At 35.0% G+C, this 18,365-nt stretch overlaps 1 protein-coding gene across 1 annotated transcript in view; it reads right to left on the minus strand.

Moving 5' to 3' along the window:
* The window catches only part of LOC117336376, a 35,910-nt gene that overhangs the window by 7,828 nt on the left and 9,717 nt on the right, over positions 1 to 18,365 (minus strand). The window contains exons 2-4 of the mRNA XM_033896882.1: positions 8,694 to 8,741; positions 7,488 to 7,706; positions 2,272 to 2,743 (exon numbers count right to left, since the gene is read on the minus strand). Coding sequence (XP_033752773.1) covers positions 2,272 to 2,401 — 130 coding nt within the window. The 5' untranslated portion in view covers positions 2,402 to 2,743; positions 7,488 to 7,706; positions 8,694 to 8,741. The remainder of the gene's footprint in view (positions 1 to 2,271; positions 2,744 to 7,487; positions 7,707 to 8,693; positions 8,742 to 18,365) is intronic.

Consider the following 18,365-nt stretch of genomic DNA (forward strand, 5'->3'; position numbering starts at 1 on the left):
AAGTTGTTTATAGGTATATTGACGATGTGCCATCTTAAAACAAAAAAAGTGTATTGATCATGTTGATGGCGATACATTCTAGAACTTGAAATCAATGATAAAACGATTTCTTTAACATTAGCCGCTCATCATGAATTCAATTTCCCAAAAGTTCCATTTCTAGCTAGGAATATTAGCAGCCTTTAGTGTCACATGTGTCACTTGATTGGATAGTCGGGGGAGAGGGATTATTATCATGATTTTACGAAGAAGGAGAATTTAACAAAACAAGGTTTCGAGAGATGTAGGTTGATGAAGACCAAAAAAGGTTCATGGTCGAAATCATGATATCATTTACTTTTTACATTTGATAGGTGTCGTCAAGAACGCATAAGACGCTCACCCTACTGGAACACCTTGTTCATTTCAAGAATCACCATGCAAACCTAGAGTTTTGTTCATATTTCCCCACTTTTCTCGATTTTTTAATAACCATTTCTCATGAAATGCATGGAATTTATGATTATGAGTCCATACTATAAAGTAAACGAAACTATTCATGAAGTAAAACGGGAAAGGAAATCCCGAATATGGTAAAGAATGTAAATCGAAGTCAAAGATGGGGAGAGTGGACAATGATCTACCACCACTGTTTACCCTTTTTATATATGTTGACAGTACGAATATATTGCACATCTTCATGTATATGACGACGTCACTTGACCACCAAACGGGAATTCATACAGCGTATCAACCATTTCAAATGACAACAAGACTTTTCAATCAATATCATTTGTTTGTCAGATCAAAATAGATGTTTTGATATACAAGTGTAGGTTGCTTTTAATAAATTCTGAATCAGCTCACAGAGTGGCATCAAATATCGGATGATCGAGTCTACCAATGGCAGCATCTCCTTAACTACTTAATACCATTGGATAACATTTTAACCAATGAAAATAGTAGGGATTAATAAAATGTTGATAAAGCTTAATGTCCATTATGTTTGTACCATTTTTTTTCTATTTTCATGTATTCTAAATTTACTTTCTGGTCACATATTTACTCGACATTTACAAATCTATTCAGTAACATAAAGAAGACAGGCTTAAAGACAAGAATAAAAGCGGAAAGCCTTTTCTCCAGTGTTTCCAATAGATTCGAGCTATATATAGTCGTGTAAGGGTAATACAAGCTTTAACGGAAATTATTTCCACTTAAACATGTTATGTTTTCCGACTCAATATGACCAAAAACGGACACTAGGAGATAACGAAATAATTAATTATGTAATCGTATAAAAATCCATATATTTCGTCTGAATAGTCAATGAGCGTGATTCATTACATTCCTATAGGTTATTTTAGCACATAACGACAATTCGTGTATTATATTAAATTTATTTCCTTATCAACATGATAATTTCCTGCTTCTTTTATTTTGATTTCAAATAATGAAAGCCTTGTGTTAGTGCCGGCCTTTTTTGCATTGTACCGACATTATTTAAAAAGACTTCATGTTATGACAATAAACGTCCATTGTTCTGATCCATTCTTTATGTGCTGTTTGGCTAGTGTCGTGGGCCTGGGAAGTATTTACACCATGCATATCGATTTAGAATTAGTAAACATAGTAATAGGATTGGTATACTGTTTTGGTGACATTCGTTGACAAGGAATGGTTGCCAAGCAATGTCTCCTAACAATTATGACCGGATTGACACAATTTATTTCACAAGGTGACATGCATGTATGTGAATGTCATAAATGACTTCAAAGGTATCCGGGACCGTTCACATGAATTTCTTCATCAACTCGGGTGTTAAATGAATGGACGACAGCATGGTTTAGATGAAGACAGTCGCATTTCACCGTGAAAGAGCAATCAATAGAGGATCAATGTTACTTCTCGGACCATTTCACATGTAAATTATCCTTATGTGACGACGTTGGATTAAGCAACAATCAAGCTCAACATCGGTTGATATTTATAACGTAGTCAATACAAGAGAAAACATGGATATACAGAGCCTAGAAGCCATCGCAATTTACGACTTAAATGTAAGACAGTAAAGCTAATGTAACATTAAAAAAGGGTAAATTTCACCTGAATTCAGATGCAATAATATTAAGATTACTCGTTAAATTGTGATTCCCTGCCTTTCGTTTCATTTACAACATTGCTTGATATTAACCGGCGCATATCTATCAAACATTGCCGAATATCATGAGTTCCGCTTAACAAGTTGCATATATATATATATATTTTCGCTGCGTATCGGATTAAACTCACCTATAAATTTACATATGTGGACAGTGTCGTTTGACGGCGACATGATGTGGAACTCATGACCCATAGAGTTGGTGGATGGAAGTCGTTCCCACGTAAAGTCTGTACTGAAATTGCAGTGGCTCCCCTGCATCACCTGACATTACAACGATACCAAAACACTGGCTGCTGTTCATTCGGACACCATCGAGTGTATACGTAGAGTTCAACAATACCGTGTCGTAATTGTTGAATTGCATAGAGGCGACCATCTCCATGGAAGTATTCGAAGAGACGTTAGTATTCATATATACATTGACTGTTGTATTATCGTTCATCCCCACTAAATAAACACCTTGTTCGCCGTGTTGACTTGCGTCGTCTAGCAGAAGCAAATAAGATGTCGCACGTTGATGTGATGATGGGATATACATGACATCACCCTTGTCTGACAAGATCTGCATATTAGGGCGAGCGTCTGATGTGAATCGGTGAACTGAAAAAAAGAAGATATTGTGCATTAATCTGTCTTTACTTACCGATAACAAAAGTACAGAAAAGAAATAAAAAATAAAATCAGTTCGTCATATTTCGGTGGTCAATACAACTGTTAAATTGAATCCGATCGTTCGAATTAAACACTGCCAAAGTAACATGTACCACCAATGACCAGTAAAGGGATATTATTGACTAGTGGAATGTTTCCTGTTTTTTTTTTATCCGGAGAAAACGACCTCCCATACGCAACGCAAAGGCAATCAACCAATGCATTCACGATTAAAGCTTCGAATGCATTGAGAAAATAAACCTAAGAGGATAAACTTCACATTGTAAAACACTTCCTCCAACATATGGTTTAGTAACCTGCATTGATTTGAACAAAATGCAAGTAAGACGGATAGTTATTGAAGAATAAGCAGCTGAGTATGAACATGAAATATATCTCTCGACTGTAAGAAATGGTTTTAATGTCAAATACCCGGCACGTAGCAAAGCAGGTGGTGTGAGGCGCCTCGGCGTTTTACATAGCAGGTCGTGTGAGACGCCTCGGCGCCTTACAAAACAGGTCGCGTGGGACGACTCGACGCCTTACAAAGCATGTCATGTGAGATGCTCCAGAGCCTGGAAAGTAGGTCGGTTGTGATGCCCTAGTGGTATTTGCATCACTCGGAAGATCGTTATATTTTGTCCGATATACGACTTTGAATCCGTAATCTGACTGCTGAAATGGGAGAAGGCCAGATCACAGACACAGTTTAGAAACAATTGACCTCTAAATCACCGAATAAATAGCGAAAAAAAACCCGTCTTAGTCGGGCTTGGATAATTATCGTTGCTGTCCAGGGGAAAGCATGGCTCTGGTGCATCACATTGAATGCCGTCATAAGTGGGAATACTTATATGATCTCCATACTGAATCGGATATTATACTCGGTGTTCCCGGATCAATGATGACACCAACACCGACTAGCTGTCCCTGTTGTAACCCTTATCTTTAAAATTTACTACCTCGGCGGTGTCGTACCCAGCATTTGTCTATTTGACCCTTGCTGTTACAGTTGATGCCGAGGTTGACTGGTACAATCTATTTTAGAATGCTTCGGAGATTATCGATAGTACTAGTTAGATGGTTCGTTTACCATCTTAGTAATTAGAACACCAAATTAAATACGCGAGAGAACTGCAGCGACAAGAGTAACGATGTTTTTTTTTTTATATATCGGTAAACAGGACGATTTCGGGATTACAACCTGAGTAGGTTTCGACGTTATTTTATTTCCTTATATCATTGGCACTATTCGAATTACAAATGGACAACCGACTCTGTTGAACATCTTCTAGGCTAAGCAACCAAAGTAGAATATGTTATCAATTATCATTAATATATGGACACAACTCACTTCTTAGAATCCTATGATAAGACCAACAGTAATACTGATGGGAACCTCCTACCTTATATTTGATTTTGATTATATTTATGCGTATATGTGAGTTTACAGTGAAGAAAAAGTATCATATACATGTCACACCATTCACCATCCATAAAAAAAAAAGAAAAAAAAGAAGAAAAAAATGGAAAAAACTGCCAACAGCAATACATTCAAATAAATTCATATTTCTGAATTAGGAGCTGTAGATATCTGTATATCCTATCAGCTCATTGAACATCATGACTGCTATATCCATATTAGAGCTGATAATGTTTTTGTACCATGAATTATTACTATTGTTATCTATGAACAACATAAATAATTTTTATTATTATCAATCAACAGCTAAAAAGATTATATTTAGTTATCAATCAACAAAAAAACTCTATTATTCAATGTTATCAATCAACAACATAAATGATTATTTTTATTTATCAACTTACAGCAGAAATGGTTATTTATTGTTATATCAATCAACAACATAAATGATTTTTATTGTTATCAACTTACAGCAGAAATGGTTAATTATTATTATCTATTAAAAACAGAAATAATTATAACTATTACCAATCAATAACACAACCGATTAATAATTGTTATCAATCAAGAACACAAACTATTTTTACTTGCAACCAATCAACAACAGAAGGTATTATTTATCATTATCAATCAACAACAGACATGATTATAATTATTATCAATCAACAACAGAAATGGTTATAGTTGATATCAATCAACAACAGACATGATTATAATTGTTATCAATCAACAGCATGATGGAATATTGAGTGTTGTCCATCAACAACACAAATGCTTATTTATCGTCATAGGTCAAATGCAACAATGTTTTTTGTTATAAATCAGCAAGAGAAATAGAAATAATATTGTTATCTTTCACACACACAAATCATTATGTATTATTTTTGATTGATAACAAAAATGAGTATTATTACAAACAAAAAACATGATCTATTGTTGTCTATCAACCACAGAAATGAATATTTATCGTAAGCAGTAAACAACATTGGTTATTTTTCAAAAGTACCTATGATATCAAAGTATCACGTCATCCTGTTGATGAAAGTGGGACGCGGTGTTGTTTATGATGGTAAGACACTGTAGTTCAGTAATGACATATTGTTGGAATATAAATTATTGTTGTTGCAAGGAATACTTATCAATGTATATCATGTGCTTAAAGAATAATCGCTCTATGCAAATGATCAACAAATGGATCGCAAAGACAAAGAATAGAAAATATATATATATATATATATATACTATTAGTTTGTGTAAAAATGTAAAAATCTAGTGATAACCTGCCAATATGGACTTGTAAACTTAGTCAATATACGCTATAAACCTCAGCAAATAATGGTATCTTACAATGTACAATGTAATTGTGTTAATATAAAAGGGAAGATATTCTACAGAGACAATTGCGCGATATCATTTAATTTTACGTCACAGTAGTGTTGTTATTACAATGATATTGCTATATTTATGATATTGGCGCATTACATAGCAGAGCAGACAATTTATATGAAAATTTGTTTTACTACAAACTACAATATATTATACTTTCGACACATTTCATTATTAAAAAAATAAATAAATAGAAAATAATATAAAAAACCATCATCACTGCGAATTAGTGTCTTAATTTTTGAATGTAAAATCAGTAATGATATTGACATTTGACTTATACGGTATCAGTATTTCTTTCACAGTGAAAGCTCTACTGTATGTATGATATTAGGACAGAGCGATCACCGGATGAAACCTAACTTGCTAGACATTCACCAACATATCCCTAATTGCCCAGTATCTGATATCGGCGAAAATAGCACCTGCGCTCTGAAACGGCTATCTGACGCAATATCCTTCTCGGGTAGTTAATACGTTCCGTTTATAATCCGAGTATCTAGCAGACAAAATTAATTTATATTGATACATTGCCATCTTATAATTCGAATAAGCAGACGAATATTTCATTGATTCTTTCTGTATTAAATATGTTATCAGAAAAGTCTTCCTGAGCGGCTTAACACCGGAAATGACTGTCCTTGACCTTGTGTAGCCTTTGACACGACTTATATCAACTATACATACGCAATGCGAAGATGTAACGAGATTGTGTTTCGGACTGGATTGGATCTTTACATATAATAGTTCGGTTCAATGAGCTTGGTAATCTATTAGGTCTAGCGGCTTTCCTTGATAAGTATACGTAGAATTGCATTCCGAAAGAAAGTCTACAGGATAAGAGGAAACATTGGCTAGCAGCCTGTGTAAAACCTTGTCCGATTAAAGTCAACATGTTCATATTATTTTTATTGCTATGATATAGCGTCCAACAATTGGTATCGCAGAACATCCTTGTGCAACATGCCTGCATTTATACCGTAAAGAAACTCGTAATTAAAACTTTTTTCGGTTTAATTTCAAAGAAAAAAATCTTTTCCGTGTAATGAAAGCTGACTAGATCACGCGAAATCCCAATATGCATAGTAATTAAGCGAACATGGCAGCATACCACTGGTAATCACCTAAGTAAGGCGACACTATTATAACTTCTTTCAATTAACAACCTTTGCATAAAGGCATACGGTCATAATTATTGAAAAGTCCGAGAACACGCTGTGATCAATCGCTAATAGGTAGATGCTGCCGGTTATAGGGAGAAATTAATGTAGTTTATTCTATATGGAATATTCCCTTTCTGTGACTTCAATATTATCACCAACATCAGGAATACTTGGAAAAACTATATGTTTCAAGCGAGTAATTGGTACCTAATTGGTAGGTACAATAACAAGGATAATCATCCTTGTTATTGTACCTACCAATCTGTGTTCCTTTTAAACCATCCTGGTTAGTGTATCGACAATGTGTGTTCATTAAAACGCATCCTGGTCAATGACATACTTATTTTTAAAACTATTCTGGTTAGCGTACCTACTTTAAAATCATCCTTGTTAGCGTACCTACTTTTAAATCATCCTGGTTAACGTACCTACCAATATTTGTTCCTTTTAACTTATCCTGGTTAACTTACCTACCTATATGTGTTCCTTTTAAATCATTCTGATAAACATATCACCAATTTGTTTTCCTTTTAAATCAGCACGGATACTTTACCTACCAATCTGAATTTAGATATTTGTATGCATCTATTTGTATGATTCGTACTCTTGATACTTTGGATTTCTCGCAGCACCAGATAATGCTTTTTAGTGACGTCATCACCGATTGATGAAGCTTCTTATCTCTAACAAAATATAAGTTCAAGAAAGGTTAAGTACATACCACGTGATAAAATACGAGATGATCTATACATCACGGAAGAGTCCAGTGTTAGGTTTGTGTCGTCTGTATAGGTTTCGTTGTATCTAGTAGACATAGTTATATACAGTGCTTGTCCATCTGCGACATTAGGGTACGCTTGAAGTGTCATCTCACAACCGGAACTAGCTGAACCGTATGCAAGAGGTGCGTAGTAATATTCGCTCACGTCGCCGGAATTAACTGTGAACATAAAAAAGAAATGTCTGAAAATTTTTCTGAATTATTTTCATATAGTTTGTATATCTAGGAATTAAATGAACACATATTTTATTACATCACTGCTTCCTACACACGGTGTTTAAATGTCTCAGTTGATTCTGTAATCGTGTTCCCTGTATGACGATTCCCGTGACACATGTATACTTCTAACGGAGAAATTAACAAGAAAAGGTTTCGAAAGATGCAGGTGGATGAAGAATATGGGGCAGTTTTAGGGTCGAAATTATGTACTTAGTTTATAATGTTATATTTTTTTTACGATATGAAGCCAGACATGATCAATATTGGTTGATTGCCCAATTGTTCCAATCTCAACACCATTAATCCCATTTTAAAAAGGGGTGTTTCCCGTATCTATGTTTGTATTGAAGAAGTCGTCGATGAGGCAGAAGACGCTTGCTCTTGCGGAACACCTGGGTGTTATCTTCATTTATTTTCTCAATGCAAATATAGATTTTTTATACGTTGCACTCGTCTCATTTTATCGATTTTTATTTGGAATTATGCTTTCGTTATCATGTTGATGTTCCTTGCTTTTATGACGAACATTTTCTAGAACCTTTTTTTTAGAAAAAAAAAATGAAATACTTATTCAAAACCAAAAATTTAATTCTAGAGTTTTTGAATGAGACTCCTATATGTTTGGAGAAATAAGGTAGAGAGATAAAACACAAACAACAGTTTAATCTGATTACATATCGGTTGAGAAACGGAAAGAGAAGAAGGACCCCCTAAGAAGGCTTATAATTTACACTCATGATGCCACATTTTACTGTAGGACAATCAATACCTACTACAAGATTGATCAAATCCTGTCAATTACTTCCATCATAAATTCTAGAAGTAATGTGCTAGGTACATGTACTTGTGCTATAGATACATTTATGTACTTTAAACATACCTATATGTATTTGTTAGGAAATGGAAGTGACAGACAAGCATTCCTACCTCTAGTCAGGGAAACCATCCACATGGCTGCCATGAAGCTGAGTGCCGCTGAAAAAATCAAAAGGATGCTTGTCATTATTCCTGATATATTTCCCTCTCTACACTTCTTTTGTGAACAAGTTTTAATACAAACAGCTTTTACTACAAGTTGACATTAATACGTGTACATACACATTCATCACGAATATACATTCCGTATGCAAATGATCCCTTTAACAGAACAAACCATTGTTATGTATTCATATCAACGTCAGTGAATCAATTGCTCAAAACAAGGATGTATTTTTATTTCAACAGTAGCAACATCATTTTATCGATGTAGGGCTCAATCTGTAGATTTCCTACATAGCCATATAATTAACAATATCGTATCTTCATTTATCGATCTACTAAATGCTACTTATATTTCTAATATGAACGACACCGCAGTGTCATATCATAGGCTATTGAAGGTTCTACTATACTACTATAGGTTTAGTATAGCGCGTTACCGAAGGGATAGGATTTCCTATATCTGGCAAGGTACTGGTGCTATCTAACGTCTCAAACTACAGTACTTAGGACGCTGGCTTCTTGTGACCTTTTTTTGGCTTTTTTGTGACCTTTTTTTGGTTCGGCAAAGATTAAAAAAAAAAAATAATGATTAAGATTGTACATGATTATGATAGGTTTAACAATTAAAAAAAAAAAATATTTTGAGATGTCCAGTGGTGTTCTGGACATTTTAGTCATTTAATAAATTGACAAACACTCTCAATTTTATTTTGGTATTATATTCACATGTATGTCTACAAAATGTTTAGAGAAAAAAACCCTGAGCTTTAATGGCAGTCGGTGTACTTCTATTCAATTATAATCTAACCCAGCAAACACAACCACATTTGTGCCATTCGCAAAACCACAGTTTTTCCCATCATAACAACAATGTGCCCCGCTGATATCAACAAATCAGCGTCCCATTGAAATGGACAACACAAAATTGACCTGTTCTCATACACACGTAAATGTCATCCTCTGTTATGAAGAAAACAGCAGTATACCACTAGCATAGACTGCAAGACAGTTCCGCACCATCAGAAACAACATAGCGTTCCACTGTTAAGTACTACACGACAATACCTTGCCATCAGAAACGACAACATAACGTCAACTGCTTAACGGTACCATGAAGTGACTTACCATAGGAAACAAAAACAAAGTGCCTTACCACAGGAAACAAAAACAAAGTGCCTTACCATTAGAAACAACAACAAAGTGCCTTACCATTAGAAACAACAACAAAGTGCCTTACCATTAGAAACAACAACAAAGTGCCTTACCATAGGAAACAAAAACAAAGTGCCTTACCATTAGAAACAACAACAAAGTGACTTACCATAGGAAACAAAAACAAAGTGCCTTACCATTAGAAACAACAACAAAGTGCCTTACCATTAGAAACAACAACAAAGTGCCTTACCATTAGAAACAACAACAAAGTGCCTTACCATTAGAAACAACAACAAAGTGCCTTACCGTTAGAAACAACAACAAAGTGCCTTACCATTAGAAACAACAACAAAGTGCCTTACCATTAGAAACAACAAAGTGCCTTACCATTAGAAACAACAACAAAGTGCCTTACCATTAGAAACAACAACAAAGTGCCTTACCATTAGAAACAACAACAAAGTGCCTTACCATTAGAAACAACAACAAAGTGCCTTACCATTAGAAACAACAAAGTGCCTTACCATTAGAAACAACAACAAAGTGCCTTACCATTAGAAACAACAAAGTGCCTTACCATTAGAAACAACAACAAAGTGCCTTACCATTAGAAACAACAACAAAGTGCCGTACCATTAGAAACAACAACAAAGTGCCTTACCATTAGAAACAACAACAAAGTGCCTTACCATTAGAAACAACAACAAAGTGCCTTACCATTAGAAACAACAATACATCGCTCCACTGTTAAGCACTACACGACAACGCCTTACCCGCATAAACAACATAGCGCTCCACACCACAGGCGCTTGCATAGAAAATGTTATTTTCATTTTTTTTGACAGTGGTATGTGTAATCTGTGTACTTAACAGATTACACATACCACTGTCATATAAAAAAAAAATGAAAGTCATATTTTCTATGCAAGCGCCTGTGCTCCACACCTGACCTCACCAAACACATGACCTCATTCATTACACACAACACTGAAGTGTAATTAAACACACTATTATCTCGTCATTGGATACACTACGATAGTATTTATTAATAAATGTTTGACTATGTGGTGTATTTTGCTACTTATTTGACACCACACCCTGGAAATAGAATACATACAGTAACCTTAACAAAACATAATGCAGCTTTCTCATCAATTGATATTTGTCTGATTGATATTATAAAATAATCTTAAAATAAAATTTAGTCATATTGATAGCTTTAATGATTTTAAAAATTATCTTAACTATGATGAAATTAAATTGAAGCCTGCAGTCTTTATGCTACATTGAGCTTCCTGTAGTGGACCATGTATAATTGTCACCAAGACGCTGATTGGGACCAACAGGTTTCCTTTTCCGTGCACGAGAGATGATTAATTGTCTCACGCATGTATGCTTGGAATTTCAATTGATTTTTTTAAATTCTTTTTATTCTAATTTAATTTTGGCATGTTTAAGGCATGAGTTTAATTAAGAGCATGGCATTTCCGTTAAATTAATCTAAGATCATGACCACAGAGCTCAGAAAAACCGTCACACGAACCCACGGCTTAAGTGATCTCCTGCTGAATTCTACCGCTGAATTGTTCCTAGTTTTACACATAGTTAATTCATAATAATCTCCTAAATAGTTATTACAATATGTTAGTCTGTATCAGATTTTTTCTGGCGAACACTATTCTGAAGAGAAAAAGCTACTGTATTTGTAATGACATTAAACGATCACCTGAGATATATTAGAACCAGGCGCCACGTAAATCAATAGGGTATTCTTGTATTTTACACTTGAAATTAACAAAACCTCATTTAGTAGTACCACCATTGTAAATGCATCCATTGATTTAGATAATAGAGATGATTTCACCAATATAACGTGTTTGCACTCTTATATTTTGTTCTAAATCCGTACACCAAATCGTATCTGCCGTGTAAACAATTCAATATAGACAATTAGCACGTGCTGAAGTGAAGCTAACCGTACTTGAGACACACAAGTCCTGATCAATACGTACAAGATGAGGTTGATGAGGATAGTAAGTAGGCCATAATATCTTGACAGATTGACAATGGATCTCATTGTCAGCCTAGTCTATTTATAACTTATCCTAGGATTATAAGGTTTAAATACACAGGTGAGTTTGAGATAAGAACCGGGAGTTATACAGGTACTGATTAGGTAGAGCGCCAATGATGCCACCTCACTCAGGTGTCATGGTACAGGTATAGGTAAATGTAGAGCATTTAGGTTATATATACCATTATAGGCCTTACAGCATAAGGTACAGGTAAAGGTAAATGTTGGGAGAATGATGTAACCTTACAGGAAAATGTACAGGTATAGGTTAATGTTGTGAGAATGATGTTCCCTTATAGAATTAAGGTAAAGGGATAAGTAAATGTTGTAGGAAAGTACTCTTACAGGATAAGGTACAAGTAAAGGTTAATTTTGGGAGGTAGTACCCTTTCAGGATAAGGTACAGGTATAGGTAAATGTTGGGAGGTACAACCCTTTCAGGATAGGGTACAGGTATAGGTAAATGTTGGGAGGTAGTATTCTTATAGGATAAGGTACAGGTAAAGGTAAATGTTGGGAGATAGTACTCTTACAGGAAAACGTATAGGTAAATGTTGGGAGGTAGTATTCTTATAGGATAAGGTACAGATAACATATTCGGTAACACAAGGTATAAGTAGATATATGTATTTTTTTTCATTTCATATTTCTACTCAATTTAAACAACAAGAATATTTCTTTTTCTTGCATGACATCGAGCCTTGTTTGTTCAGTCTGATTTAACACTTGTTACACTTGTTTAATTTAGCTTGTGTCTAATCAATTTGTACATATTTAAAAAACAATCAAATTAAATAATGTCTAGACCACGCTATGATAAATAGCACATCACCTATTGTACATTGACTACCGTGATCTTGGAAGTATAGTTTTCATTAATTAAGCAAGTAAATAATGTATAGTTTGGAAAATCGGGTTTTATTCTCCCTGTCTTTTTTCCAGAATGTCCGTTTACATCTAATATTTTTACAGAGTGTCCGTTAACATTTTATATTTGACCGTTGTCTTGTTGACAGCGACAGAGAATTGCGGTATATTCATGCTTTTTACCAATTTTAATGCAATCAAATAAAAGGAGTGAAATCAATTAACTTCGCAAACAAAACCTATGTTATTCGGAAATGCAATGTTCAGAGAGCACTGATTTATGACTTTTAACGCCCGTTCTCTATAAGTTTAAAATAATGCTTATTTATTTCAGTGACGAAAAAGCAAATATCTAAAATACAACAGTACCACTATATCACAAAGGACAGTAGCTGATCCGTGTTTGTGGTGTACGACAGCAACAGTTAGTCATTTACATGTACCATGTATATAATACATATTAATTCCACTGAGAACTCTTCATTTTTGTAAAATCCTGAATAGCAAAACTAAGAACATTCACCCTCAAGCGGAGGCGATAATAAGGTAATGGGCTATGAGTCGATAGTTAACCCTGTTGTGACCGCAGGGGTATGTCTGTCTGGACGCGTATCCTGGACTGATAAATTTACAGCTTCCTCAGATGATGGAAACGTTCCAGTCTGGTAGGCCAGTGTATTTATGACGGCAATAATTCAATGTCCGATTCATATGTACATGGACATGGAAATTTCGACAGCGGGAATTAGCCTTTGCCCGTGGAAAATCTATACGGTATGGATCTGATGGTCCTTGATCTATTCTCTAAGGTTTCTCCTGAGGGACGTGGACAATACAGAAGACGTATTTATTGTCTGGATTCTGAGGCTTAACAACTGCTTAATACATTAGCTACTAAAATGGATGTTTGTATGATACGTCACCAAGCAAATCTATATTCAGCTTTCTTGATAAAGACGCTCTTTAAATAAAAAAAGACATCACATTTATAACAAGCAGAATGTTTCAAGGTTGTTTTTATATTGGAAGTTTTTTTAAGACAGAATTTTGGGTTTCCTAGATACTCTAATTTTTGACTTAATCACGATTATTGACGAGTCCTTGACACTTGGCTATGTGATACATTAATTATCACCGGTAATGTACCGATCAACAAATTCCTATCTAATGGGGCTGAATTCATTAGTGTGTCTATTTTACACCCATTTCAAATGGGTGTTAATCGAGATATCACCATAGCAAGTAGATAAACTACGGTACTGACATAATAAAACAATCTGATGCACGCGCATAGAATAGATACACAAATATTGTATATCTGTTTATGCACGTTAGTGATTTCTAGCTAAATGATCCGGCATTTCTGAAAGTTGGCATGTTGTCCTACAAGCAATGCTCAAAAATCTTAAAAAAAAAGCTAGTGTTAGTATTTGAATTCATATTTTCAAATAATGCATTCCCGCTAAAACAGGCATTTCTACCGACCGAAACTTCCTTTGCAGTCACGTAACCAATACAATTAAGTTAATATTTGAAATGTTTCTTACTGTCTTGACAAACAATCAACAATTACACTCGGAACTCTATGAATGTGATCCACATCCGAGGAGCCCCAATTCCGATATTCGATACATTTTTAAGTAAATTTGCAGTTGACTGTTTTTTGTTTGTTATCACATTACATTCCTATTGCCTTTTCCTTCAAAAGAAATCGAAACTTTCCACTGTTATTTTACATTGGAAAGGACGAAATTCATTTTTGATATTCGGTAATACAGATTTTATTCCTATCTGATATATAACATATTAATGCTATTCGGAACAATTGACTCCTTAACTAGTCAACATGATGGTATACGCATTCTTAGACATATTTTTACAAACTGACGGACAATCTTTGTGTTTAAGGTAATATAGACGGTATATGGAACTTCTGCCTATAATGACTACTGTACACATGTACTTAAAATGGCCTCATATAATCGTTTTCTCTTGCTCATTAGCTAATCGTCCGCTGTGCTTTGTTTGATTTATTGAACCATACTGATGCCTAGCAACGAGATGAAGGTAGCTGATATAGGGTAATCCATAATCTATTTGTGATGGAAAGTCATTGTAATCAGATCCATGACCATCGCACGGTCCAGTAAAACGAAGTTTACTTTTATCAATCAGAATAATACGATAAAACATGTCTTTTATCGCCAATGTTGGAAATGCTCTTCGTAAAAATATCGTTGTATTTAATAGGTCAGCATATGTATTCTATATATTCGTCTCTGTTACTATTACAGTATGACCATTATCAGAAATGGGGACACAATAAATTGCTGCAAGTCTGGATTTTTCTTCATTACTTGTTTTGCTTTTTTTCAAATAGAAATTAAAACGATAGAATTCCTTTTCATAGTGTAAGCCTTAAAAATAAGTTACTTATTAGATAACAAAATCATTATCAGACAAATACTTCAAGAAAAGAAATGTCAGAAAATCGAACAGGTATACGTACAAAATGTACATGTGTAGGTATCATTGAGATAATCTATGAATGCATGAAGAAATTCAAAGGTATCGGTGTCCCAACTAAGAACTCATGAATAGATGAACTCTTTGAATCATATCATAAAACACATTTTAATGAAACAAACTGGAATCATTTAACTAGAAAAAAAATGTTTTATCTAAGATATCTAATGCTACACGATTGACTTGTATCTTTCTCCATTTCACCGATTTGGTAAAGACAAAATTCGATGATTGTACTCGATGACCTACTTGACCGGAAGCTATATTTCCCAAGATTTTAATAAATATCTAAATTAATGCTTCATTAAAAATCACACACATAGATATATATATCAACAAGATCTGAAGTAAACAATATAGAAATGAATGTCTGATTTAAAGATTTTTCATTTGTTTTATTCACCCTTGATATGTTCCCATGACATGTGGAGAAAATAGACGCGAGCATTTCAATTTAAGGATATAATTCCAGGATAGAATTTACCCTCTTGTTTTGGATACTTTGTCATATCCTCAAGGCAGGAAAAGATTCTATTAGCCCACAGGTCAACCAAACAGACGAGCGTGCGGTAAAACATCACATATTTATCGTAAAAGTTTGTGTGCGTTGCTGTCTAGACAGTTTCTAGTCATGAGTAACATACATTTATCTTTTATTAGGATTGTCCAGGCATGTTGTACTTATCTCAGGCATGTTTTCGGTACGTCGAATGAGCTACGCACAACAGGATACAATATGTGTCTACCATTAAATGACTGGGGACACACATGATGTACCTGGTAAAGACGACGGACTTCTGTTATTTATAGGATTTGATATATTTTTCTCATGCTATGATTTCTGGAAATTCGGTGGGTACGCTACGCTTTAGTTAACAAAATGCAACAAGAAAACAAATAAAAGCAGAAAATCTGACACCCAATCGATGAAATAAAGGCATTTGATAATAGAAAATGTGTAACTGGTTTTTTTACATTAAGTAGTTACCATTTATCATAGTTATCGTGGTATTAGGAGAAACTATTTTTCTCTTAAATCATATGCGAAACACCGCGTGGGTAGGAGAAGCAGGTATACCATTATCGAGAAAGGGAAAGTTCTCTTAAGGGAAATCAGTCTGAATTAACCAGACATGTCGTTATTCACCAACATGTATATGCCACAATCAGAATATATAACATGACATTTAAGGTAAAAGATACGTGCTTTGAATCTTTCGTTACATCTATCTTTTTTGAAAAGGAAAAAAGAATAATGCAGGGCTACAGTAATAGCGGTCGTATATTCCTGATGGTTTTATGAGATTGATATTTATGTTAAATATCGGAAGCAAAAAACACACCTGTCGCACGATAATCATTAATAGTCTATTGGGTAAATTTCTGAATTCAAATACGCTAAAACTAGATAGACATATTAAGAACAAAGACAAACCACAACAAGTTGGAAGGCATAGTCCATACAGTCACTGGAGGCACTGCTATATATATACAACCATATTTAGTGTGAGTAAGCTATACTCAATTACTAAATATGTACGGCTATACAATCGACATCTAGAGGACATCGAGAAATAAGTGTGATATATTCTATATTTATAAATGACAACGCTATACACCCTAAAGGAAACCATTTAAAAATGTTATATTATCTTCGAGCTTTCTGTTTTTTCTCAACACATCCATTTCTACTCAGGATTTTCCGATGTAGCGTCGAAGTAGTATGTATTTCCAAGAATGGTGTTTTCACTGTTTGTTGACGTTGTCGTATAGCTCTACTGTTTGTTGACGTTGTCGTACACCTCTACTGTTTGCTGACGTTGTCGTATACCTCTACTGTGTGTTGACGTTGTCGTATATCTCTACTGTTTGTTGACGTTGTCGTACACCTCTACTGTTTGTTGACGTTGTCGTACACCTCTACTGTTTGTTGACGTTGTCGTACACCTCTACTGTTTGTTGACGTTGTCGTATACCTCTACTGTTTGTTGTCGTTGTCGTACACCTCTACTGTTTCTTGACGTTGTCGTATACCTCTACTGGTTGTTGACGTTGTCGTACACCTCTACTGTTTGTTGACGTTGTCGTATACCTCTACTGTTTGTTGACGTTGTCGTACACCCCTACTGTTTGTTGACGTTGTCGTACACCCCTCCTGTTTGTTGACGTTTTCGTACACCTCTACTGTTTGTTGACGTAGTCGTATACCTCTACTGTTTGTTGACGTTGTCGTACACCTCTACTGTTTGTTGTCGTTGTCGTACACCTCTACTGTTTGTTGACGTTGTCGTATACCTCTACTGTTTGTTGACGTTGTCGTACACCTCTACTGTTTGTTGACGTCGTCGTACACCTCTACTGTTTGTTGACGTTGTCGTATACCTCTACTGTTTGTTGACGTTGTCGTACACCTCTACTGTTTGTTGACGTTGTCGTACACCTCTACTCTTTGTTGACGTTGTCGTATACCTCTACTGTTTGTTGACGTTGTCGTATACCTCTACTGTTTGTTGACGTTGTCGTACACTTCTACTGTTTGTTGACGTTGTCGTACACCTCTACTGTTTGTTGACGTTGTCGTATACCTCTACTGTTTGTTGACGTTGTCGCATACCTCTACTGTTTGTTGACGTTGTCGCATACCTCTACTGTTTGTTGACGTTGTCGTACACATCTACTGTTTGTTGACGTTGTCGTACACCTCTACTGTTTGTTGACGTTGTCGTATACCTCTACTGTTTGTTGACGTTGTCGTATATATCTACTGTTTGTTGACGTTGTCGTACACCTGTACTGTTTGTTGACGTTGTCGTACATATCTACTGTTTGTTGACGTTGTCGTATATATCTACTGTTTGTTGACGTTGTCGTACACATCTACTGTTTGTTGACGTTGTCGTATACCTCTACTATTTGTTGACGTCGTCGTACACCTCTACTGTTTGTTGACGTTGTCGTATACCTCTACTGTTTGTTGACGTTGTCGTACACCTCTA

This window comes from Pecten maximus, chromosome 10 (assembly GCF_902652985.1).
Source record: "Pecten maximus chromosome 10, xPecMax1.1, whole genome shotgun sequence".
In the NCBI taxonomy this organism is placed as follows: Eukaryota; Metazoa; Mollusca; class Bivalvia; order Pectinida; family Pectinidae; genus Pecten; species Pecten maximus.